At 37.6% G+C, this 27,258-nt stretch overlaps 2 protein-coding genes across 4 annotated transcripts in view; one reads left to right on the forward strand and one right to left on the reverse strand.

Moving 5' to 3' along the window:
• Positions 1–361: 361 nt before the first annotated feature.
• Positions 362–7,005, forward strand: LOC112046667 (26S proteasome non-ATPase regulatory subunit 6). Its single transcript, XM_024083380.2, has 6 exons — positions 362–791; positions 1,182–1,356; positions 2,455–2,614; positions 3,336–3,520; positions 4,898–5,073; positions 6,143–7,005. The coding sequence occupies exons 1-6, from the start codon at positions 514–516 to the stop codon at positions 6,315–6,317; spliced, it is 1,149 nt and encodes a 382-aa protein (XP_023939148.1). The 5' UTR covers positions 362–513; the 3' UTR covers positions 6,318–7,005.
• A 1,151-nt stretch (positions 7,006–8,156) lies between these two features.
• LOC112046662 (sal-like protein 3) overlaps positions 8,157–27,258 on the reverse strand; it is a 32,668-nt gene continuing 13,566 nt past the window's right edge. The window contains exons 2-9 of one of the 3 annotated variants that reach the window (XM_024083373.2): positions 23,866–25,632; positions 22,789–22,974; positions 22,439–22,572; positions 14,157–14,252; positions 13,004–13,235; positions 12,036–12,214; positions 11,361–11,528; positions 8,157–11,088 (exon numbers count right to left, since the gene is read on the reverse strand). In XM_024083373.2, coding sequence (XP_023939141.1) covers positions 10,708–11,088; positions 11,361–11,528; positions 12,036–12,214; positions 13,004–13,235; positions 14,157–14,252; positions 22,439–22,572; positions 22,789–22,974; positions 23,866–25,632 — 3,143 coding nt within the window. In that variant the 3' untranslated portion in view covers positions 8,157–10,707. The remainder of the gene's footprint in view (positions 11,089–11,360; positions 11,529–12,035; positions 12,215–13,003; positions 13,236–14,156; positions 14,253–22,438; positions 22,573–22,788; positions 22,975–23,865; positions 25,633–27,258) is intronic. The other 2 variants (XM_052891247.1, XM_052891246.1) reach the window with 2 other exon arrangements.

Raw genomic sequence — 27,258 nt, forward strand, 5'->3', positions numbered from 1 at the left:
CTCGAACTCAGGATTATTATATTGTACCTTTGTTACGCACCACTAGGCCAAATGACTATGTGGAAAATCGTTGAAATTAATGTACACTTACTGTTTTTCTTTAATAATCCCTTTGCTTTAGAAATACACATTCTTTCTATTACGCGTCAAAATTAAAAGGATAAATAATTCTTTTTTTTCGGTTTTTTTTCCATACTTACACGGGTTTAATCTCTAAAAACATTCTAGTACGTACACATCATATGTAATTGTATTTACTATCCTGGAATCTTAAATCTAGGATGTAGATGGCGCTGCTTCATAAAGATTTCACGTTCTTCTAAGTTCCCATGGCATGCTTGTCATGTCATGTCAGTCAAATTCGTATTGTATTTTATTGTCATGTCATTTGTTTGGCTTTGAATTTTTGGATTAATTGAATTTTGAATCCAATATTCATCCATTGTAACTTATAACATTTCTACATACATTGTATTAATTTTTTAGTACAGACATAAATTAAAACCCATAATAATGGAGCTCTCAGCAGAAGGAAAAACCCCTGAATACATGGCGCTAGCTGGTATAAAGTTCAAGTTATCTCTCCCGCAATTTAAAAATAATCCGCAACTCAAGGAACAGTTACTTCAAGGAATAATATCTGGTAGCATGGCTCCATACTATAAAGAAGTTTGTACCGATCTCGGGTGGAGCTTTGACCAAAAATTGTATGACAAAATGGGCAAAGATAATCAAGATAGACTCTCCAAATTCGAAGACGATGATTCTGAAACACCAGTTTGGCAGGACCGGTAAGTTTATATTTTATTGTTGGGTCATTTCTAGGCCTAGCTCTTAGTCATACAGCTTATTGGCAGGACCTATTGTAACAATTTACCATTTATCTAGGTTATACTAGTTAATTTCTAGTCATCAAAATGCCCTTCACTGAGTTACTAAAACAAAGGGACATTCTCATTTTCTTACACAGGACCCTACCATCTCTTCCGTATAAATGCTTTTGAGGCCACTCTTTTAGCAGCTGTCTAATGGTATAACCATGGTCAGTGTAATATCTAAAAGGTTGCTGATAATTGTCTTTCTTTGTTGTGTGAAAAATTTTGCTAATGGATGTTTTCATTCTATTGCAACTTGGTGTGAACTGACAATAATAATTGATGTTATTGTTTTATCCTTCATAGATTGGACTACTTATGCTCAATAGGCGACAAAGAAGCTGCAACCACTCTGGCTACAACAAAGTATGAGGATTCTACTCTAACTACAAATAGGCGGCTCGATGCAGTTTTCGCTTTGTTCAGGATTGCATACTTCCACGGCTGCAATGTCAAAGATATGGGGAAAACAATTAATAAGGTATTCTTCTTGTCTTCTTCTTCTTTCCTGGGCCTTTGCCACACTTGGCCACTAAAGATTGGCCATTGTATGATGATCCATTTGGTGCTGGTCCCCACTGGAGTTACTCCAGCTAAACAAGCTCACTCCAGAAGCTTAGAAGGCTGCCTAGGTCACTGAGTTTTGCTGGGAAGCCAATGTGTGCTGCAAGTTGTTCAGATACACCTCTGCATCTAAGCATAACATGTATCAGTGTTTCTTCTTCCTTCATGCAGCATTATAAGCTATTATGTTGACATCAAGTCATGTCAAGACTATTTTGTTAAACAAAAAAATTGCGTTAATAGACAAATTTGTTAATAATGTAACAACACACAACACACACATGATGTGAGCCATGATAGCCCAGTGGATATGACCTCTGCCTCCGATTCCGGAGGGTATGGGTTTGAGTCCGGTCTGGGGCATGCACCTCCAACTTTGTGTGCATTCTAAGAATTTAAATATTGCATGTCTCAAACAGTGAAGGAAAAACATTATGAGGAAACCTGCAAACCAGAGAATTTTCTCAATTCTCTTCACGTGTGAAGTCTGCCCATCCAGTATGGTGGACTACTGGCCTAACCTCTCTCATTCAGAGAGGAGACTCAAGCTCAACAGTGAGCTAAATATGGGTTGATAATAATGCTATTTTTGCCATCATTGTTTTACTTTTTGTTTATGTTAATTTAGGATTGATTATTCATCATCATTCATCATCATAATCAGCCTTTATAACAGCCCACCATATAGCAAGGCACTTTAAAGGGATGGGGTATGGAGTTTTAATGTTTGAATGTGTAATGGTCACTATTAGACAGTATTGATAATCATGAGGCTGATTTAATAACACCTCACAACTTTTAAACAAAAAGAAATTATTTTTTGAGGGTTTCTTAGGAGAAATTCTCATTTTATAGCCCAACTTGGGACCTTTTGATCTGAAGCTACATAGGCTTACCACTGGACCAACAAGGCATCATTTTTATTTTTCTAGTTGTCTCCATTAAAATGCTTTAAATCATTTAATTACATTAAAATGTTTTGAATCATTTAAAAGTTGTGTTTATTCTGTCTCAGGCCCATGAATTGGTTGACAAGGGTGGTGATTGGAGATCTAGAAACAAACTCAAGGCATATGAAGCAATATATTGTCTGGCAGTCAGGGATTACAACCATGCTGCAGAATTGTTCATTGATTGTGTGTCAACTTTTGAATCTTATGAACTTGTTGATTTTGGTAAGTGCTATAGCCGTAGCTTTATCATATAATATGAATCATGTTATTTATAACAAGGACATTTACAATAAGTTTTAATATTTTTTTTTTTATATAAAAATAACATATAGTGGCACTATATGTTATTTTTATAGTGTTTGCCAAAAAAAGTGAGCCCACACTTAGGATAAGCAAAGCAATTTTGTAAAAGTAACAGTATTACATTCGGAGCTACGGATTTAATGGTACAAATTAATGATGTCATAGGTATATAATGATTGTTAGATTTGTCGTTGTCATCAACCCATATTCGGCTCACTGCTGAGCTCGAGTTAGATTTGTATGGGTATTCAAACAAAATTACCAATATCTTTGTTATTTGTGCGTTTATGTTTATATATACAGTTTTAGCTTCCTTACATTAAATGTGAGATTTTTTAATACACGAGACCATAATTACCCAAATGTCATCATCTCCATTTGGTTTCTGCCTACCCCTTAGAAAATGCAGTAAAAAAATAAATAGTTTATTCCAAGGATTCAACATATTAGTACATTATTTTCAAACATAGCAGTAATATTGTGATTGGAACCATCCCATTAAGTTTGCAGTATTACTACTGTAACTTGTGACGGGCGGCCCCGCTCTTCCATAATATATAGTAGACTAATACATTTGATATAAATAATCATTAATACTAAATTACTAAGTGTATTTATGTATGTGAATGATTGTTTGCAGGTACGATAATCCAGTACTGCGTGCTGGCGTGCGCGCTCGCGCTGGAGCGGCACGCGCTGCAGGCGGCGCTGCGGCGGCAGGGCGCGGCGGTGCAGGCGCTGCGCTCGCGCTTCCCTGAGCTGCGCGAGCTGGTGGAGTCGCTGCACGAGTGTCGATATGCTGACTTTATGAAGAGCCTTGCTTGGGTAAACACATTAATATTCATCATTGTTTTTTTCTTACATCCATCACAGATCAGTCTTTGGACTATAATCCAACCAAATGATTGTGCCCGCACAAGATATTATTTGGGGGGAGGGGAGCCGGCTAGACGCGACCGCGCATCTACACTAATTCCGCAGCTAATTTCACTAACATAAAGATCTGTGGTGAGCACTATATGTCGTTTAGAGCCCTGCTAATTCACTAATGTGGGGTACCTCCAGTATATAACTATACCATGTCTAGCCAGTCATGTCCTTTTCAGGCAGAATATGCAGCCACTGAAGTCTAGCAATCTGACAGCAAGCAATCAGTTTCAGTGGCACTCAAGCCTCGGTTTGTAGGCCTCTAGTGACCTGTCTATTTCTTTCTTAACAGGTGTGATGTACCTTGTTTTTCAATAAAAGAAATAAACCTAAATGGTAATATTCAAAAATTTTAAACAATTTGTTGTTGGGTCTGGGTGCCCCTCACAGTTGTTGTTTTTGTGACATTGACCTTTGCATTTACCAGTTTTTCGCAGAGTATAGCAAAACAGAAATTATTTTCTGTACACAATGATGTTCCACTAAATGCAGCCTGTTTTAGTGCAATAGCGTTAGCTTTAGCGTTCTATGTTCTGTGGTAATTACAATAGGGATGATGACGGTTTGTAAATTGTATATAAATGAAGAGTATGCTAATAGTAAAGCAATTTTGTATATAAAATAACAGGGTATTTACGATCATTACCTTCAGAGCTACAGGAGTTTACAGGGTCATATTCTGCCAAGGATCGTTCAAAAACGCCCCATACTAAAATGACATGAATGAATGACGTTCTCGATCGTATTCATTTAGATTGTTAGTTTCGTATGGACGTTCAAACAAAATTACAAATAGCTTTGTTATTTGTGCGTTTGTGTTTATTCTTTAAATAATGAAAAATGTCTCATTGCAGTAAGGAAGCTAAAGATAAAAATATATGAATTTTCATCTAATTATGATAAAAAAAATTTAATTGATTTTGAAATTTTATTATCGAAAGGGATTAGTTGCGAAAAGGGGCTGGACGGAAAAAATTAAGACCAAAAGTTTTTAATAATTAAGACAGTTTTTAACCGACTGCGTAAGAAGGAGGGTAATGTTTTTGCTATAGTTGTAAGCTGTGACCTGAAGACAGCAGCTGAACTCCAGGGTAGCGATGATAGTGATTGATGAAAGAGGCAACCGGATGGAACGAAATTCGCCTTCGTTACATCCGGTTACCCCTTGTCACCTCTCAAGTTTTTATTTTGCAAACATTTTGATAATCTTTGTTTTAATGTATTCATTAGTTAATATTGTCCTTATTTATCCGAATTTCATCACGCCCATTCCAGGTGGAGACTCAGATCTGCGTGGACCCGGTGTTCCGCCCGCACTACCAGCACTACGTGCGCGAGGCGCGCATCAAGGCGTACGTGCAGCTGCTGCGCGCCTACCGCTCGCTCAGCCTCGATAACATCGCCGACACGTTCGGCGTCACACGGGAATTCGTTGAAGAGGAAATTGCCACGTAAGTGATTTTTTTTTCTTTTTTAATCATAGTTGTCATGTGTGTAGATGTTGTTAATCATTATCAACCCATATTCGGTTCCACTGTTAAGCTCGAGTCTCCTCTCACAATGAGTGGGGTTAGACCAATACTCCACCACGTTAGCCCAATGTGGATTTGCAGACTTCACACACGCAGAGAATTGATAAAATTCACTGGTATTCAGGTTTCCTCGCGATGTTTATCCTTCACAGTTTGAGATAAGTGATATTTAATTTCTTAAACTGTAACATGATTATTCAAAAGAAATTATTATAATGAACTGTTCTTCGGTAAAATAACGTAACTACTTAACTTAACGTTACTATCTCTTTATGTAAATTGAAGATAATGATTTAATTTCTTGAAAAAAAATAGTCGTAAAAACGAAAATACGATGAAAAATCGAGATCACTCTGACAGGCTGACCTCCGAAATACGACCCTGTCGCAAAATCCATTATTGGCGGACGTCTACCAACTAGAAACTACCTCCCTGCCAAACTTCATATTTGTAGGCCAAACGGTTTTCAATATTTCATGATGACCTTTATTGTGTTTATCCATCGATTTCCTATTAGAAAGAAAAAGTGGATGCATGACCAGCGACCAAAAAACGTCCTCACTCAATGGGTGCCAAACACAACTTCTTGACACTCAATTCAAGTAGTCGCATTTGCAAATTCAACCTTAAAATCCTTAAGGTTGAATTTGCTCTGAATTTGGGATTTTATTGAATATTGGACTATATTTAAAAGTCTTTAGGTATAATTTTCTTTACCAATAATTCTAAAACTGTCAAAGCAAAATTGATCAATTTTTAACACGTTCGCTGCGTCACTGATTTTTCTGTACTTTCCCCTGGTGTGGTAAGAGGTTTTTTGACATCGAGTACGAGGTACGAGGTCCATCGACCTCGTACCTCTTGAAGACGTGATAGGTATCTACAAGGTCAATTGACCTCGTCCCGCAGTGAACGTGTTAAGTGAAATTTTCTACATGATTGTGCATCCTTTTATTATAAGAGGTCAATGTGTATACTTTATTTATAGCTTCACGGCGGCGGGGAGGCTGCAGTGTCGTATCGACGCAGTGGCGGGCTGCGTGGTGACGGGCGCGGGGCGCGGCGCCGACGCCGACCGCTCGCAGCTGTACCAGGCGACCATACGCGAGGGAGACTTGCTGCTCAACCGCGTCAAGAAGCTCGCCAGCGTCATAAACTTCTAAGCCTTCATGAGATCCTGGTATTCAATATAACTTGTATTATGGCTAAAGGAGATGGTCCAGTGTAGTCTTACGTCTAAGAGGTGCAGTACGACATCTCGAGACGAGAGAAAGACAAATGTCGACCAATATCGGTGACCTCGAAAATGTCACTCTCTTTCGTTGTATTCCAGAAGCAAAGTGATTTTTCAACTCTGCTGCTTTCAATCGGCAATATGTCTTTCATCTAGTTCTTATTAATTTTTAATAAAATCCCTGTATTTTTAAATTTCAACGGCATAATATACAGACATGGCCTGAAATGGGCCATCTCCTTTAATAAGATTATTTCTTTTCAGATTTGATATAATTAACAGAATATTAAACTGTGTTAAAAGGGGGCATCCTTTTAAAAGTTACTATGTTTTTAGATAATTATCATATTGATTTTATTTGTATAATTTGCAATATTTCACTCAACTACAATAGTAATTAATGAACTGCCTTTTTAAATTCGTTTGATCTGTTTCTTAGAGTGTGTTAGACTTATTATTGTCTTTTCAAAATCATAATCATAATAATACTGTTTATTTTTAGGCAATTTCTAGATTAATTTTTGGAAACAGGTTGATAAGTCGTGTTACTGTATTTAACTAACGCTTAATACTGTAAGTACTCATTTGATTGGAAATAAACTTTAATTATCATGTAATAGTACTTGTATTTTTTATGTTACCTCAAATATTAGCTTATCCAAAAGTAGGGAATTCACTAAAAATGGGAATCACTTGTTAAATTACAGGGATAAAATTTGCCTACATTACTCGTCGTCATCAACCCTTGTTCGGCTCACTGCTGAGCTCGAGTCTCCTCTCAGAATGAGAGGGGTTAGGCCAGTAGTCCACCCAATGGCCCAATGCGGATTGGCAGACTTCACACACGCAGAAAATGAAGATAATTCTCTGGTATGCAGGTTTCCTCACGATGTTTTCCTTCACCAATTGAGACACGTGATATTTAATTTCTTAAAATGCACACAACTGAAAAGTTGGAGGTGCATGCCCCGAACCGGATTCGAACCCACACCCTCCGGAATCGGAGGTAGAGGTCATATCCACTTGGCTATCACTGCTCATACATTACTCAATACTTGCTAATTATGTAGCTTCCCATTAGTGAAACAATTTTTAAAATCGGTTTAGTCTTAATAATACGTCTTAGTAATAAAACAAACCAAACGATCTCACTTTTGCATTTACAAGTATGGATTGTCATTATGATCGTTTTCATTTGTCGAGTATAGAATACTCAGATATACTGAGCGAAAGCAAGTATTAGACAATAGAATACATCTTTTGATAGGTTTTTTAATAATTTCATAACCTTTATGGTTTTATACGTGATAAATATTTGCCAAACTTTACGATGATGAGTGACATCTTTAATTAAAATAATTTTCTACATGTGTGGAGTCTGCCAATCCGCAATGGGCCAGCGTGGTGGACTAACCCTCCTCGTTCTGAGAGGAGACTCGTGCTCTATAGTTGATAATGATGAATTCTTCACTAAGATTAGACATTATCTTGTACTAGCGGACGCCCGCGACTTCGTCCGTGTGGAATTCAATTTTTCACAAGTCCCGCCGGAATCAAGGATTTTTCGGGATAAAAAGTAGCATATGTGTTGATCCAGAGTAAAATCTATTTCCATTTCAAATTTCAGCCAAATCGCTTCAGTAACCGCAGCGTAAAGGAGAATTAAATATACTTTCGCCTTTATAGTATTAGTGTGATAAGCAGCGGACGTTTAAAATAGTATAAACAAAACAAGGAAACGGGTTGAGGACAACAAAAAAGAAAAGAATTATTAATATAATAGCTTTTTTTTAAATAATTTGAATACTTTTTGGACATTTACATAAACATTTAATAATTTACAATGATTATTATTTATACTGACATGGACATGACACATCATATTCATGGCTAACACTACACTAGAACTATTTGCAATTTGAAAATTATAACTTGTAGGTGCTATGAGAATTTACTCTAAACAACTAAACTGAGGCCCGATTCTCTACGACATTGTAAAATGTGCTCAATATGTTAGATTAAGATTTACAATTTTATGTGCAAATGAGTTTTTTAGCATTAGATCCAATCAACTATACAATGCAAATGTTTACATGGTCAACTGTTTTTTTGATATTTTAAAGTCAATTACTTTTTTTGTTAACTTAATAAAGTCTGTCAGCCTTGTGTGCTTACGAATACAAAAATGTATAGATAGAAATGTCAGACCAATTATTGTATACAACGTACCTCGCTAGACGTCTTTTCTGTCAAAGTATATGATCAACGATCTAATACGATTATAAAAACTGTCTCTATAAAATCATATAGTTGTAGTAGTTCGTCGCTTTAAGAGCTCCGTAAATACCTTTTTGTGTAGTTGAATGGTGTAAAAAACGGGCAAATATTTCTAGTTTAACTTAAGATATATACCAAATCTAAGTTCGTTTTTCTTAAAAAATTACAGACAATTATGTTCGTGACTTTGGATGCGATACTGGTCCTTCTATGATTGGTCTGAGATAGAAATATATATTTTTTAAACATAAAAAGTCATACATTGTAATTTAAGGAGAGTTGATATGACTCATTCGCACATAATTATTGTAAAAAATTGCGTTTTATTATTTGTGTCTAGGATGACATCTATTGACGAAGTGCATCTTTCATTAACATAGTCATAGCGAATCGTGGCACCGCCCCCTATTGTGTAACATTTCTGACAGTACCTACTGAGGGGTAGAAATCCAAAGAAAGTTTGCTATTTTTTAACCAAATGGTATTGGTATTGAATGGAATCGAAAAGTTAGGTATCCTGTCAGAAAAGTTACTTAGTATGGCAGCTAATTTGGAGGCCTATTGCCTCGCAAGCGTACGTATTAATACTAAGAGTGTATGCATGATTTATAAATTTATATAAATAATTTACCAGGACATTTATACACAGATACCTAAAGTGAGATAGAAAAAACATACGTGGATCTTAACTTGGTTGAACACAGACAATTTCTAGATTAAACTAAATTGACTGTGTGAAAATAATGTTGTCCTTTTCAATCAAAGAATGGTAGACAAGGATGGAGATATTTTTATACCTGTCATTTTAGTTTAGTGCAGGGTTTGTGTACAGTCAAATTAGTAATTCTCCAACAAAATTGCGTTTAACAATTTCATTTATCACCCTCACTAACAGTAAGCATCGAGAAATGCATATTTGGAAAGAAAAGTTTCATCCGAAACAGTTTATGGCTCAGTCTGCTCAGGTAGTACCTACTGACAAATCTAAAGTCGATCGGAACTCGATCGCACTTCACAAAGATATGTCCAAGTATTCTAAAGCAATATAACTATGACTCTAAACACTTACATCTATATAGACCTCAAATGCAAATACTTTTTATTAATTTACATGATATGATTATGTCATTAACCTCTATTACAATAGTTAAATGTAGAGTACCTAGAGTGATTACAATATTGATTGTTGTGTTGTACATTTTTTTTTTCATAAATATTTGTTTTTTTCGTTTGGGAAATTTCAAAATTCAAGGAGACTCGAGAGCCAAAATATTTTTAAATGTGTGACATATGATTGCTACCCATCGGGCAACCGACTACTTCGCGACCTATGTCGTACTGATAAAACTATGTACTTTCTAAAGAATCTCCTTACGTTGGAATGTCACTTAAGAGAAAATCATGCATATCGCACTCCAGTTACATGTATAGATAAATATAGTATAATTAATTTAACTTTGTCTTAATTTTTAACTATTCGTTCATTACAATATTATCATACATTTTATATACAATTAGACATATTATATAGATTTATGAATTTAATTAATTTTTGGGATAATTTATAATAATTTTTGATGTCATAGCACACTGGGCCGCGTATACATCGGTAGACTCGAATCTACCGACTAGGGAGTCTCCCATCGTCTCTCCGCTACACGGACGCGGCCGCCGATAGTGCTCTATCACAGAGTAATGACATAAACGCGGGACTCGTCAGAGTCCTCCATTGCCCCAGGCCCGTACTCGTGCATATAAGTTACCTACATACCTAACACTAGGCGTAATAATAAGTCAATACACAGCGCTACATTCAACACGAATTTATACGATATCAAACGAAACGTTTCGGTAGTTTCGAATTATAAAAGTTCATCGTTTAGCTCGCACCGCGTATTCTTTGTACAAGAGTATATGGATGACTTTGCATTAAAGTTCATAACACCGATAACTGGCACATTGTCAGCCGCGCCTGCCGAGTCTGGATCGGAGTTTTCTGGAATGTGTTCGAGAGCTCCAATTAGAGTAGGGAACCCATCGTTTTATACGGTGAGGCCTTCTGTTCGCGCGGGCGGCGGCAGCGACGCGAGGGGGTGCGGGTGCGCGTGCGGCGCGGGCGGCGAGGCCTGCGCGGGGTTGGGCGCGTGCGCGTGCGCGGGCAGTCCGCCCGCGGCCCTGTAGTGCTCCCGTTCGCTCTCCTCGCGCATCTGCCGACTCCTCTCCGCCAGCTCCCGTCCCCTCTCGGCCAGCTCGCGCATCGCCGCCTGTCGCTCGTCTCCGCCCTCCAGCGAGGGAGGCCTCTCGAGCGGGGACGCGGCGCCCGGTCTCCCGGCCCCGAACGCTCCGAAGCCGAGCAGACCGGGGAATTTTCCAGCTACGCCGTTTTGTCCGGCGTTCTGCTGTATTACAGATATCTCGTTCAGCTGGTGGAGAGAAATTGATTGCTGTAGTTAATTGAATTCAATGGAATACTGATTAAGAATTTAAGAGCCTAATAAACGCGGTACTATCAAGGCACATACAATCAAAATATTAAAATTCTTATTGTCCATCTAAAGCTGACAATACTGTGATAGGCAAACTTGATATTGCTTCTCTCTCTTATGGAGTGTCTTATGAAGAGAAATAACTCATTTTAAATGCAGTAAGTGTTCGCAACGGGATAGTCACGGTCAACCGAAGGGTAGGATTTTACCTTCTGTTGCATGCCGTTGAGGAAAGGCGCCGGCAGGTAGGGGTAGAAGAGGTCGGGGCGCCGCAGCAGCTCGTGCGGCTCGTGCAGCGGCCGCGGCGGCAGCTCCAGCGACATGCGCCGCCCGCGCCGCGACGCGCCGCCGCTCCACATGTGCGTGCCCATGTGCACCTGCGTACAACATAATTAGATATTAATTACAAAGAAAGAAAATAACTTTGTTCAAATGTAAGAGTTACAGATAGTAGGTACACTACCCTAATGACAGCATGCCTGTCTGTTACACATACAAATCAGTATATGCCGTTATGGAAGTTATATTTTGTACTCAAGGTTCAGTCACTCAGCAGGAATGAGGATATCCGCAAAACCAAAATCACTTAGCTCAACGAGTCGCAAAGCTAAAGTGGCACTGGGCGGGGCATATAGTTCAGCCGATATATGAAAGGTCCCAATGTGCCGAAAAGCGCAGTTGCTTGATTGGTGGACCGCGATATCAAGCGGATTGTAGGTAGCAGTAATCCCTAAGAGAGGCCTATTTCCAGCAAAGGACTTCCATCTGAATACGAAAATTTTGCCTTAGTTTTTTGGCTTACATGGTTTGATATCATAAAGAGGGGTTTCCACGCGGACTAAGTGGCTTCCACTAACAATACCTAAAGCAAAATGTTTGCCTACCTTAAGATTGCCTTTGGTGGTAAACGCCTTCTGACAGACAGCACATCGGAAGGGTTTGTCTCCGGTATGTGTACGCATGTGTATCTGCAGCGCTGATGATGAGGAGAAGTTCTTGCGACACACGCCGCACAGGTGCTTCGACGACGCCGACGGTGGGGGGTGACTCGGGATACTGGGCACTGCAATATTCAGTATACAATATAGGTCAAGTTGCATATTTTTTGAAGTGATAACTACGTAAGGAATGATAAACCGCTTGGTTTAAATGTTAAACGTAACGCGTTACATCTGAAGTTGGCACGTTTGACACTTGCACTTGACAGAGCGAACTTCGGACTAGTTTTACGACCACAGATTATTTTAAAAGTTTTTATGTTGTTGCTCTCAAAATGTTAATGACAGCTATCCGATAATAGAGGGTTCTTAGTTAAATTTAATAAATAATTAAAACAATTTGGTATTTTAAGTTATCACATCTGTCCAGTGTCCCGTCAGTTTTTAAAATTAAAGACGAACCATTCACTACGATCGCATTATTGTAAGCCTATTTTAACGGTCCACTAAAGGGCCAGCAGGCCTAAAATGCGACCCACGACTTATCTCGTGAAAAAAAAATTACGAATTAGCGACAGAACCGGAAATATCGCTCTCTTTCGTTGTATCGCGAAGAAAGAGATGTACAATTTTCGGAGACTTTTGGAGATATATCTTTTTGGGGGACAGGGTAGGCATCGACCCATACCTTGTTTTTATGTGGCGAAGACCTGATGGATACCTACTCGTGAAGAACTCTTAACAAGAAATACTACGAAGAGGCTACGAAATGTTTAATAAGCTACCGCAACAAGTATCGCCCCATATCTACACTATCCTCAAAAATATCAACATCAAGAACAACCTAAATATTTTGTTTAAGTATAATTTGTTTACTAAATAACTGAAATTGGTAATCAAGGTACCTATCTTACCTGTAGGTCTTTTTGGTAGCGGTGGCATGTCAATAGGTGGGTGTGACATTGGCGGTGGAGGATGCACCGGGGGTGATCTTTTCAGATCTAGTTTTTCCGGGGACGACCGTCTGTCCGGGCTGGGGTCCCGCCCTTCCTCGCTTGGGGGTCCGGAAGGTCCTCCCGGCCCCTTGTCAAAACCAGGCGGCATGTCTCTGATCTTGTGCGTTAGCATGTGCTGTTTCATGTTGCCCTGGTGAGAAATATAATAGTTTAGCATCACAGTTGACAAGACTATCCATACTTAATATTATAAATGCGAAAGTATGTCTATCTGTCTGTTACTTTTTCACGGCTAAACTATCTACTGAACAGATTTGGATGAAATTTCTATACTCAAAGATTAAGTGGATATTGAAGCAGAACATGGGCTATTTTTCATCGCGATAAAATCGACGGTTTCCGCGGTTTTTCGCGAAAAACAGAATGTTATGTCAACGGATTCACGGGCGTTACTAACTTAGGCAATACTTAGGTATCTATCATAATGTGAAATACTTCTATGTACCTACCTAAATGTAAATGTTAAAAATGTTTGGAGGCTGTGTTCTATTTTCTTTCTTAGTACCGTAGTTTGTATTATCGTATGGTATCGGTAATGTTTTCTGGACCGATCTATCGAGACTTCTTTGTTGTCGACATTTTTATATATAGTCTTCATTTTTAACAAAAAAATCTACAAATACACCTGTATATTTAATAATAATAAGGCGAACGTTATATATTCTACGTTTTTTATCTTATTTTTACAGAGATTACTTTTCTGTATAATTATAAATTAAACCTACCTACCTACCTAATAAGATCTTAAAATACGGCTAACTAAACAGTAAGGTACGTAAAACCTGCTCGTATAATGAAAATATAGAGTAGGTCGGGAGTACTTATTAACTTAACTAAAATTTGATTCACGCAACCTACGAGGTATCTACAAGCTTACTTAAAGACACTTTGCAACGTTTTGTTTCGAAAAATTTCAGACAACCGTAACGTAGCAGTCTTACAACTTTTTAATTGTTGTGGGGATTTAAATAAAAAAAAATATGGTCGAAACAAAAGGTTGTAAGGGGTCGTTAGGGTTAAGAGTCCACGCTCAGGCGTCGCTCACGCATACCGGGTAGACGAAGGCGTTCCAGAGGTCCAAAGCAGTGGCGTGCGGCGGGCGGGGTGCGCGCGCACGCCTTCCGCACTGACAACCGCCGCCACTGCTCTGGAACCACAAATACACACACATTTACGCACACGCATACACAATAAAAAGGGAATCATGGGGACACAACAAAGACATAGGTAAAACAAGTAAAACCCGGATAGTTGCCCCGGTGGATACATGCCACGGTTTTAAATAAATAATACACATACATAAACAATACACGCAACACTATCTAGCCTAAAGTAAGCGTAGCTTGTGTTATTGATACTAGACAACTGATTATATTGTACACATGTATATACTTCATATAACTACTTATATAATGTAAAAATACTCAAGTTCGTCACACAAATATTTTCCAATCGTGGGAATCGACCCCACGGCCGATGCAGAAAGCAGGGTCACTACCCACTGCGCCACGGGGCCATAAAAATAATCAAATGCACTATGCAGTGGCGCAATTATTCTTTTTGAAATTATAGGTTGTTTGCTTCCGAGCTCTAGGCCCCGTGGCCTATGGGAATGGGCCCGTCGCATTTTGTCAGCCTATAGTTACGTCACTGGCACTATGTAAGTGAAGTTAGTATAACGTTAGTGCTCTCGTCTGTAATGAGAAGTGCTACACAAACAGTGTTCTAGGCCGGAGTTATTGTTAACAGATAACAATAACTCTTCCGCAGCGTGGTTTAAACGGGCCTTGAAGTTATTTTTTTTTAGATATTAATAAAAAATAGCCTTATGAATAATCAAAGTACAAGTTTAAATAAAGCCGTTTTTTTAGTCTTAGAGATTTTTTTAACAATAGAGCTTTTCAATTTTAACAGTAGGTCAACTATCCAGCTTTTACACTATACGAGTAGGTATGTACTAGTCCTAAACTTATCGGGAAGATTATCATTATGTTTTCTGAAACGCCTTTAATTGATCAACAATATTACTCTTTTATTCTTGTAATAAATCGACTATGTTGTACCTATGTACCTAGTTTATAAAAGTTTGTAAAAAAGACTATAATTTAGCAGTAACTTTTAGCTCTGAACTAACTACGACTACTTAGGTACTTATACAGCTTTGAAGAATATGATATTTGTTCAAAATAAAGAAATCCTTTGTGTTTGTATATAAACATCTAATTCGTAATTATTCATATATTGAAATAAGATAGAGAGAAATAAGGTTATATAACAATCCTTGTTAAAAAAATACGCTCATTCTTAAAACACCCTTATTACCTACAGGGTACCTAAATATAATTTAGGTACCTACACCCTAATTATATTTAGGTAGGTACAGAGTATTATCTGAGTAACAGATAAAAAATAAAAACTGATTTAAATATCAGGAAATAGTTTCACGCACCCGCATTATTGGAAAATGTCATAGTTAAATAGGTATCTCCTTTATTTTCGACGGACAATATTTTTTTACTGAACTCTGCCGATGCGTGCACGATCCACACTTTACCGGTTTTTAAATTAGTCGAGCAGAGGTCAATATTTAAATTTTATTTATTTTTTATAAAATATTTGGCCTGTAGATATGACATTCACAATGGCTGATTATAATTTCAAAACGTTCGTCGCGTTTGTAGCTAATAGTGCTGTTTCATGTTGTTTTTGTATTAAGTTTGTCATAAAATCAATTTTATTCGATAGATACTTTAACGTTTTTATAATTGTCTCGCTTTTTACGTAACTATTGAACCGAGAAGTATTACCTCTTTTCCCTAAAAAAGAGCCTGTACAATGTACCTACTTGGTTATAAGCATGAAGACGTTTTGCTGGTTTCCAATTACCGTCTTGTTGAAGAAAATGATGAAGAGTTACCTACTGATTGTAGATTATAAGTTGTATAACTTACAAATGCATTTCATAATAAGTTTGCTTTAATGTTTCTTTATTATTGTGAAAATCGGTTTTCCACAATAATACTGCCAATGCATTATTACATTCCATTGCAATATTTAGTATATTTTGAGGTACAACTGATTATAGCGATAATCTTACTTGGTAAACGTGATCCGTTTCATCTGAATGTCGTGTTTATGTCGTGCGACTTGTGCCTATAAGGTATTCTACGTTTGACGAATGCTTAAGTAGAGTACGTTGTAAAGTTTAGGCAGTTCTTACGTAGGGAGGTAGTAACTTTCAGAGCTTAGTTTTTCTTCGTTTTTCCAATACGGATTTGTGTTCGTTAATTTATGTTAAATAATCGAAAAATTGGCTTTCGTGTTACGAAGTTATTTACCTACATTAACATTTAATTAATTAATTGTTAATCATCTATTGTTCATAAGCCATCTAAATGCCACCGACAGGAAGGCTTCTACTAAATCCAAGGCTAATTATTTGTTATTTAATTTACATGAAACTGTAAAGTTAAGTAGGCAGGAAGATTAAATTCAGTCAGTTAAAAAGTACGAAAATATCAAATAGTTTCATTAGATTAGATCAAGTTGAATAATCCTTAAACTGAATTATACAATACGCAGTGCTAAAATGAAAACATTGATATTAATACAAAAATAAGCAAATCGTAGTGACTATCAAATTATTGTGTATAAATTGAGTCAAGCGAAAAGTACGCTCAGAGTCTAGTGCTACAACTACAAACTAATACTACTTACTAGACACAATACACGGTGTATTACCATTAATTGGTAACTGCGGCATGCTATAGGATATTATATACTTAAGTTCTAGCTTAACAAAATACCTATTAGTAAGGTAAGTATTAGTTAACAGACGTAGCTCATTGGCTAAGTAGGTATAGCATCCAGCAGTGACCGAGATAAAGCATAGCAGGTATATAAAGTAAGGTAAAAATATAACATCATTATTTATTCGTGTTGAATTTTGATAGACCAATGTATCTATTCGTACCTATTTAAATCACTGTCTTACGGGAGAGTAACAGTCTTCGAAAATAAAATATTAAGGAGAATGTCCACCGGCCAATACAAGGTCGGCCTCAGGAAACCCTCGTATAAAACTATATTGAGATGATAATACTATAATTTATTAATATAGATTTAATTAAATAATTGGTTTAATATAAGTATGTTTCTTGGAGAGGAAAAAAAATCATTTAAAGTAGAATTATCAAGTTTTTTAGATATACGGCCGGGAAGGGGCATTACCTTTTATGTTACTCATACTACTTGCTTATTATTCGCCAAATGATAGGTAAACTGCACAAATGCACAACCAGCGGTCATTTTGCGTGACACCACCAATGCTACTTATTACCCGGCTACCGAAACGTTGTAAATCAGTTGTATGCGCACCAGAGAACAAGGTGCACGGCCTTATCGAATAGAACCTTACAAGCGCATTTAAAATTCCAATAAGATTCGCTACTCGCCCGCGCCGAAAGTTCACTCGGCAAACTGTATCGATTATTCCGATCTGCGTCGACGTTCTATTGAATCAAAGTGTTAAGAACTATTTGCACATTTTATTAACGTATTCATAGTGAATTTACATGTTTTATTTTTGTATTGATCAGTAAAAAGAATTTGCAATTTTGCACTATGTATATTGAGTATTGAATAAGTAAAAACCAGCTCTTAACTCAAGTCTCATTTACGAATAGGTACTCACATTGGCAAAATTATTTAAAAGGGAATGCCCATCCACGGTCATGGCTTACCCTAACCAGCCGGCGGTTTATTTCTAAAAAAGCTTGATATTTCTACATTAATAATGAAAACATTATAATATCAATAAAACTTTGCTACAAGCGTACACGACATTTTTAATTCATCTTTTAATTTGTCCCTAATGGGGACTGGCAAAGATCGTTGACCATACAGATTAAGTTTAACGACCTTTTTTGAATACTTATGGGTACTTTGTTTGTTCGCTTGCTTGTTTGTTAAACTTGTTGATAACAGAAAAAAATATTAGATACAGCTTCAAATGTTACTTCGGCGGTTTGGTACACCGGCGAAATTTTTGTGTATGAAGAGTGATAAAAACATTATTTTCTTCAAGAAACATACTTTTATTAAATCAATTTAACTAGATCCTTATTTATATATCATATTATCATCTCCATAAACTTTTCGAAGAAGATAGGTATACCTGGGTTCCAAAGGCCGATGTTGTATTGGTTGGTGGGCATTCTCCTTTATGTACGAAGTCTGGGCCAAAATCTTGTAATAATTAAAATCCTTTTATATAATTTTTATTCTATTTCCTAATTAGATTCATAATTTGATTTGTAATTACTTTTGTCTGTTAATTAGGTAACTTACCCTACTTTTTTATTTTATCTACCTACAACGATGTTACAGTCAAAATGCGCAGTCCGTGCTTTGGTCGCATTGCCCAGGCATTTGTGTAACGAGGAATAGTTAGTAGTAGCCTAATGCTTATTTCTTGTCTTAAAAAATTTAAAAATGGATTTTTTTTTTTAATTAAGCCGTAGGTAGGTACTAAAACAATAATGTGGCTTGTAGCTTAATGTTTGGTCGTTGTTAAGTTAGATATACAATTTGTAAAGTATATATTATATATTGTATATGTTATATATTGTATAACGTTTAATAGAATAGGAATAAAATAACACAAGCTGGAATGATTAAACTGTACTTATTCCAAATACTTAACTTATTACTCATTCTTAAACAAATCGTTACTTTAGTAGATGGTTAATACATTAATTAAATTTACTTAACACCACATAGCACATAACATGCCATCATCCTTTTCATAGACCACAATACCCCACCAAACCTCAGAATAAAACCATAATCATTAATAAACAGTACACATTAAAATATTTATCTGGAAGAAGGAGTTTTTATATGTTGTCTTATGTATTTATAAATTATAATTATTAAATAATTAAAAATCTAACACGTTATAACATTTATAGTAGTTCGTAAGTAAGAGTCTCTTATACATTCTAAAGGCTCTAATATGTCACAAAGGCCAGAAAATATAAGCATAGCACATTCGTCGGACTTGTTCCGTAACACCTATCTACATATACACCTACCTACTTGCCAATACGTAGATACGTATATTCGTTTTATTTTTTCGTATCAGTCGATAATGGTATAAAGCATGGCTTTCAAAGTTTAATTGTTACCTAATTGAAAATGATAGAATCATAAATTAAATTCCACTGTGGACGGACAAAAAATTGATAGGTAGGTAGTTATGTTACTCGTGCCTCGGTACCTATTTATAAGTTTGAGGTACGTATTCTGAACAGGGATAAAAAAGCCTAGATCGCTCCGCTGGTTAAGAATTTATTATATCAATCTGGTATTCAATAATAATTTTATTGGCCACTTCGTACACGCATAATTTCTATTTCCAGTGTGATTAAAAAAATACATGTATCGCTGCTGATAAAAATAATTTGATTTAGAACTAAATCAAATTATGCTTTTAAGCTTGCTCATTAACCATTAACGTATTATATATATATAGGTTAATCAATTTGTTAAGTCAACGTTGAAAGGAGAACGGCCCAACCAAATCAAAATTAATTTTATTTTTATATTTTAGGCACATTTAAGTTATTATACTTAGGGTAACGTAAAAATTTTGAGGAAAATAGTAGTTAAAGACGACCCTTTTATGTTTCCATATAAACCACAGATTTGACAGAACGAAGGCACCTAGTTATGGAAAAATAGGTACCAAGGTGAAAAATTGCATTTTATTAGAAAATCATTTACCGTACATTTGTGTTCACGTAGATATATTTTCGTAGTTTGTAGGCCCACAGTTGCTACGTGTGCATAATCAACTCGTAAAAAATATCACAGAAAGTTCCTACTAGTATTAGGTAGTTGGAACCTGCGTACTAAATTACTGGAAGGCCATTGACCTATTAGATAATTATGTTTATGCGGATATGTTTTTAGAACTACGAGTATGTAGTTACTCGTAGGTAGATTTCCAATTACATTTGTAATGTCTACTTATATGTAATAGTAGATAATATAACATTATGAATGGCGCTGTCAGACCACTGGTAATAGACCATTTAAATATAGTAGAGGCGCCGCAATAAATAACTCCAGTAGGTATATTTTATTGATAAGAGTCCCGCGTGGTCACTTTCAGAAACTTACGAAAAATGTTATTTTGTCAAGCATAAATAATCTTTTTATGACGAGAAGCGTAGGTAAAGGCTCAAGGATTTATAAGCAATAAATATTTTACGACGTGAATTAATATTCCGATCGTTTTTCGTGACGTTGTTTTTATGAGTTATCATTTTTGTGGCGACGAGCGAGCAAGACGCGCGGCGGTACGCCCGTATGAAATATTGGTCGAACTGATTAAAAACTTGAATTGCCCGGTAGGTAGGCAATATAAATAAGAAAAAAATGCTGTGTTCTTTTAACAACCTTTGCGTATTGTATAAAATATTGAATTAATTATTTTGAGTAGACCTCAAGTTGCTTTATTATTTAAATATTTGATCATAAGTAAGTATACCGGAGCTTTGTTGATCGGATTTCTTTTATGATACCGCCCGCCGTTTGATTTGAAAGGATTCGGGGAGGCTTCAGGTCAGCTGTCATCCGACGAAATGTCGCAACGACATTGAATTAAACGTAGTTGTACTTGTGTTTGTTGATGCACTTAATAATTATTGAGATTTTTTTGAGTAAACTTACTTCAAGCAAGCTTTAGTCTATAAAAATAAAAATATTTTGAATTTATATCTTCCTAAAGAAAGTAGGTACTCGTACTTAAAATAAACTCGTTAGTATGTGGGCAATTTATTTATTGAACACTTTTAACAAAACAATTTGGAATTTCTCTTTTCAACGTTCCTTAATTAATGAAATGGTAAGGTTTATTTTAAGACAATAGTTCATACGTAAATAAGAATTGCATTTCCAACTGCATCAAACTAACAAGCCACATCGATAAATCAGCGAAAGCGCGAAGTGGTCGGCCTGTGAGTAGTTTGTTACCTAAGACTTAAATAGACATTAAAGAAAGTCGCTTAAAGGACTTAACTGCCATTTAAGGTTAATGCGAGGAATATGTAGACGGGGTGACAGAGACGGCTGCATAAATACCTTAACATTTACCTACATAAAAAGTTTTCAAACTCTTTTGTGCTCATCGGGAACTCACAGAGTGTTTAGATATATGGTATGAGTAGGTATAGTCCTACAATCATCTACAGTTTTCATCACGATTTATAATCTACACTGTACAGTAATAATATCATAGGTAAAACTTTTTTGCTCTGGTATTATGTACATTTTATAGTTGGTTGCTCTGAGTGGTTGTCAATTAGTGGATGAGCCTCATTTCATATTTGTTTATTTCTCGTTTGAGTCTGTTTTTCATTTAGCTGCTGCTTTTTTTAAAAACAATCATTTTGAACTGCGAAAATTTTAATGTAAAGCCATAGTTAGGTAGTGGATAAGGGTTAGGGTAGGGGGAGGGTAGGAGTAGGGTAAGGGTAGGGAAGAAGTGCACAAAAGTCAAAGCGAAGCTTGACCGGGTCCGCTAGTATTACATATATAAGAAACATTCGTCATGATGTCTTTGTACATTTAGAGATACATTTATGAACTTAGATTAATTTTTACAGTCAAATATCCAACAGTTTCCGAGAGTTGGTCGACATTTATTTGCCAAGTCGGTGGGCACGGATGTAAGGAAAGACAACGGCTAAAACTAATGCGAACTAAAGGCGTCGGCTAGGGACTTGTAATTACGGCCTGCAAAATTAATGCACTGAAACTTAGATGAAATGAAACCGGAGCATAAAGTTCGTCGTAGCGCACGAGCAAGTTGCTTTTCGATGTCGCGGCCAACTTCCGAGTAAAGCTCGAATACGAGTAGGGGCTTCCGTGATTTTAATAAATAAGTAATTTTATGTAGATCCACTGGTTGTTTAGATACTAAGCATATATTTGCGGATACGTTTAGATGTATGTTATTACTGGTTTTAAAATTTTATTCTAGTTTAATTATTAGATAGGTTTGATATGTTGTGAAAATTAGAAGAAATGTTGTAAAAGAGCAGATTTGTGTCGCTATTTGTGTTGGTACTCGTAACAATAAAGTAAAAGCTGGCGCCGGGCCAGCAGTATTCAATCGGAGCTCATACTTAGAACGTGACTGCTACACGATTATCATTTTGCTAGCTGCACGTATACGAAGTATCGGTGTATGAAATATGTGAAAATGTGAAATTTTTACATACTTGCGTATTTATTAAAACTATTCTTAATAAAATATTAACTCACCTTGGTAGAAAAGCCTCTATCGCAGACGGTGCACTTGAAAGGCCGTTCCTTGGTGTGGCTCCGATAGTGGATCTCCAGTGCCGAGTTGCAGGCGAATGTCTTGTAGCAGATGGTACACGTTGTGTTGCCGCGCACTGCATACAAACAAATTGACTGTTCATTGCCACTATAAAACTCCGAACATAAATACGTATCAACACAATGTTTAGTTGAATTCTAGGAAATCGTTATTTATAGTTTAATATGGGAATTGTCCAGCAAAGAGGGGTTATTGAGTAAATCATTTTTAGGAGAGAGGAGTGGAGCGGACGACCGGGGCGGACGTATAGCAAGAGCCCGCTATCGCATACCTGCGGGAGGAAAGGCAAGTCCGAGCGGGCTGAAGGGCGATCCGCCGAGCGCGCCGAGCGCCGCCAGGGGCGTCGGGGGCGACGGCAGCGGCGAGTGGTGTGGCAGACGCGGCGGCGTGGACAGCGCCGACGGCGACGGCGACGGCGACGGTGGCGACCCCCGTGCACTCCGCCCGCTCTCCGAACCTGTCGCCGATGGGAGGGAAGCCGTTGTGGTGATGGTTTTTACTTCAAATTCGGACGCCGAGGCGCAGACGGAGAGCGGTGAAGTTCGACGATCTTTGATATCTGGTTCGTCGTCGAACTCCCGAGTGGCGGGCTCGCGCTCGTCTCGGCCGCTCTCGTCGTCGGTTCCGCGGGAGTCCGCCCTTCGGTCGCCGGGAGTGGAAGGAGTGGGGAAGATAGGAGGCGGTATTGAATGGAAGGAATTGTACTCTGTGACGTCTGACCCGGGTAATGACTGACTGTTTATCTCATTATCGTGATACTGGTTAAAGAACACATTGTTTCGTTCACCCGTGTGAAGACGGATGTGTTGATGTAACATTGATGGATCCGAAAATTTTTTATGACACACGGGACATTGGTGTAATAACTGTGATGGAGGCTTTATACGGTGCACTCCCATATGTGTTTTTAAATTTCCTTTAGTGGTAAACGCACGACCACATAATTTGCATCGAAATGGTCGTTCACCAGTATGAGTCCGATAGTGCATCTGTAAAGCACTTTTACAAGACAATACGCGATGGCATACAATACATTCATTTGGATCAGATACTTTGTTATTGATATTATCTACTAATTGTTGCAATTTTGTTGTTTCTGAGGTTTTCGTGATTTCTATTAAGCTTTCCCAAGAGTTATCGTTGCTACCTGGACGTGGTAAAATTGCATTGTAAAACAATGGGTCGCGAGTAAGAGCACTATCCATTGTACTATTGGGATGGTGGTGAAATGGTGTAAGGCTACCCGAAGAAACACTACTTGGGGGGGAGTGTGGAAAAAGTGGAAATGAAGGGAAAGTACGTAGTCCCGTTGCTATTGAAATTGGTCCAGATATCGATGAAGTCTTACTTGAGAGATTTTCCGGTTGATCTGGATCGGGCTTCACGTGTGGACTATCTCTGCCGATTTGATCTTCGTTGCTGTATTTGGAATCCATACTGCAGTCATCGTACGGTGATGTGGATGGGTATCGATCTTGTTCTGCATCTTGTCCTATATCATTGTCTTCGATTTCTCGCTTAGGTGATATACGATCAGTCTCTTCAAAACTGGAATCTCGTTGACTCTCTTCGTCTTGAGGTTCAGACTTAAAAATATCAGACGCGGGTCGAGGAGGGCTTGGTGCGGAAGGTTTACTGAGATCAGCTGGTGCGTCTTGTTCTTCTCGCATAGCAAAAAGTGGGTGATGTGAGAGAGGCTTATCACCCAAAGGGCGTGGAGGCAATAAATCGTGATGCGGTGGCCTGTATAATGGCAAGTTTGGCGGAAAAGGAGCTGGGGCTCCTGGGGGAAACTGAAGTGGATGTGGCGGCATTCCAGGAATGGGCCCCGGCGACAATTGCGCTAATAACGGTGGGTGATATTTATCCAAATGTTCTGGAACGGGATTAGGGTTCATTTTGACATGTGGAAATTTCGAAGTATGCCTTTGGAAATGAACTTTAAGATTTCCTTTGGTTGTAAATCGAGAGCCACAGACGTTACATTTGAAAGGTCTTTCCCCTGTGTGAGAACGAATGTGAATTTGAAGTGCAGAGTCGCTACCGAACACTTTTCCACAATATCTACAGCGATGCTTAAAGAAAGGTTCGTTACGGCCACCACTTTTTCCATCATAAGGTGACATTTTTCCGGATTTTCGAAAAGCTAATTCGTCGGCAAGATTATTTGCTAGAAGGCCCTGTGATGCATTGTCGAGTACTTCCTGTGCCCGTTTTTGAAGCATTTCAAGTGTATTTGGTTCATTTAGGGACGGTGGAGGATCATTGTTTGTTATGATGGAAGATGCTAATGACGAAGAAATTGAACTATAAAGTGGGTGGGTCATTAAAGATGGTGAGGAAGTTGGAATCTTAGGGATAGATATCTGTTCAGTTTTGGGTGTATGATGTGTGTGAGTCGACGGCAAACTTTGGCTAGTAGGAGGAGAGGGTATAACAGGCGACGGCTCCCGTGGCGGACGCGGCGGCGACGGTGATCGAGCCGGCGTTGACGGGGCATTCTGTTCTGGTTCACTTGGCGGTGGGCTGTGTGGATCGTCTTCTTTCCGTCGAGTTAGAGATAACTGATTCTGAAGCTGACGTATTAACTGAAGTTGAAATACTTGTTGTGACTGTAAAGTGTATAGAGTGTTGTGTAACACTTGTAATTCTTGTATAGCAGCTTCGTTATTTGCATTATTTGCCATCGCTGTTGCAGCGAATTGGGCGACCGCTACTCTCGTATTTTGTAGAGCCTCAAGAGTAACGTGTCCTGCCAAAGGGAACGGCAGACCCACGGGGGGCATGTCGGCTTCAGGTATTTCGGCCTCGCCGTCTTCGAGACTATTATTATTTTCAGCATCTTGTCGATGCCTCCTGACTTGCTCTAGTCGTTTATTGGGACCATCCATTTCTTCATCCCCTGACACTACCATATCCTCCGGATCGGAGTGCATCCTCTCTTCACCCATTTGCATTGCTTTCTCATCGCAAAGTCGCTTATGATACAAGAAATCGTGAAGGTTTTCGAATTGTTCCTGACAACGTGGACACATGTGCGCCTCTGGCCTATCTCTCGCTTCATCCGGCATGGCATTGCCAACATCTTCCTCCGAACAAGATCCCGAGCTTTCACCTAAAACAAAAAACGTTACGTTATTATTATTCACTTTGCATTACATTATTAGTAGCTACTCAGTGTAGGTGTGTAGTGTATACTGTAATTTAATTTGTGTGGTTCAATATTCTCAAGTAGGTACAGTGACAGTAAATCGAGGTATCAACCCAATCCAGGAGCTAACTAGTAGAAAAAATAAAAAAGTAGGCTTTATTTTAAGAAAGCTTTCTTAAAAAAATCCTTTAATTATCCGAGGTTTAGGTAGGTAGGTAGGTAAATCATTAAAGCAATAATAAAACATATTTTTTTGTGTATACCTATTACTAAATTTTTTTTCTTTAGTTATTATTGACGGGCTCAACAAATTGCCCAGCTGATAAGTAGAAAACCATCGCTTATAAACTGAGTAACGTTTCGCAGGGCACGCAAGGAATACGATTAACTTGAGGCGTAGGTTGGTGGTGAACCCTTCAAACCGAAACACTTATTATTCCTTTGCTTAGTGTGTATGTAACTTGTACCCCCTTTTAGGATAATTAAATAATTTCATCATTAGCAACCCTTAATCGGCTTACTGCTGATTTCGAGTCTCCTCTCAGAATGAGAGGGGTTAGGCCAATAGTCCACCACGCTGGCCCAATGCGGTTTGGCAGACTTCACACACGCGGAGAATTAAGAAAATTCCCTGTTATGCAGGTTTTGCTTACGATGTTTTTCCTTCACCGTTTGAGACACGTGATATTTAATTTCTTAAAATGTACACAACTGAAAAGTTGGAGGTGCATCCACACCCTCCGGAATCGGAGGCAGAGGTTATATCCATGGGCTATCACGGCTCTATTAATGAAGTAATTTATTGTTTATTTGATGTCTTTCTCAAATAAGGGAATTTTATGTACATACTTACCTAATTATTTTGAGATAATATCTAAAGATCCTAGAACTATGTACCTACTCAATAACTTACTGCACTAAACTATACTGCTTAATGCTGTAATGAGTACGGCGATAGTACTTCCCCGGATGAGCTCTGTTACAAAAAGCTCTTAGTAAAAATTTAAACTTCCATTAGCATCACGTACCTACTAAAAAACTTTGAGAAAGTTATCTTATAATGTTACGTTTTATGTATACCTACGGTTTTTTTTTGCAATAAGTATAATATTAAGTATAATAAGTATAATGTTAATTTTTATTTATTATTTATTATTTATATCAACTTAGAAAAATACATTAACTTGTTATTAGTACGGCTTTGAAATTTGCGAGGTGTAACTACTCGTCGCTAGATGGCTCTGCTTGTTATAACTCTACTAATAGGAATGGATGCGGTATCTTCCCAGTATACGAAATGTTCATTTTTTTGTCAACCAATTACACCGAAATTACATAATATAAATGGTAATGTATGTTATTTTATTTCATACACCAAATAGGTATAGAGCTGAACTACCAATCATAAATACTCAAGAAATTTATCCCCTAATTTCCCCTCTAAGAAAGTTTTATTTTTGTGGCATGAAGTAACTACCTACCTAATTTTGGTAGGTACGTAACTATGCTGTTCCAAAATATAATCTATTATTGCAAAATTCATCAAATTCCACATTTAAGTATTCCTATAGTAACCTATCTGCTGTTTAT

The sequence above is a fragment of the Bicyclus anynana genome, chromosome 3, assembly GCF_947172395.1.
Source record: "Bicyclus anynana chromosome 3, ilBicAnyn1.1, whole genome shotgun sequence".
NCBI lineage: Eukaryota > Metazoa > Arthropoda > Insecta > Lepidoptera > Nymphalidae > Bicyclus > Bicyclus anynana.

What these genes read in the sequence shown, in the direction of transcription:
- LOC112046667 (XM_024083380.2), top strand. Translation starts at nt 514, where the DNA reads ATGGAGCTCTCAGCAGAAGGAAAAACCCCTGAATACATGGCGCTAGCT. An exon ending in TTATGAAGAGCCTTGCTTGG is followed by an intron (nt 3,521 to 4,897) that starts GTAAACACATTA and finishes CGCCCATTCCAG; the next exon opens with GTGGAGACTCAGATCTGCGT. An exon ending in GTTGAAGAGGAAATTGCCAC is followed by an intron (nt 5,074 to 6,142) that starts GTAAGTGATTTT and finishes CTTTATTTATAG; the next exon opens with CTTCACGGCGGCGGGGAGGC.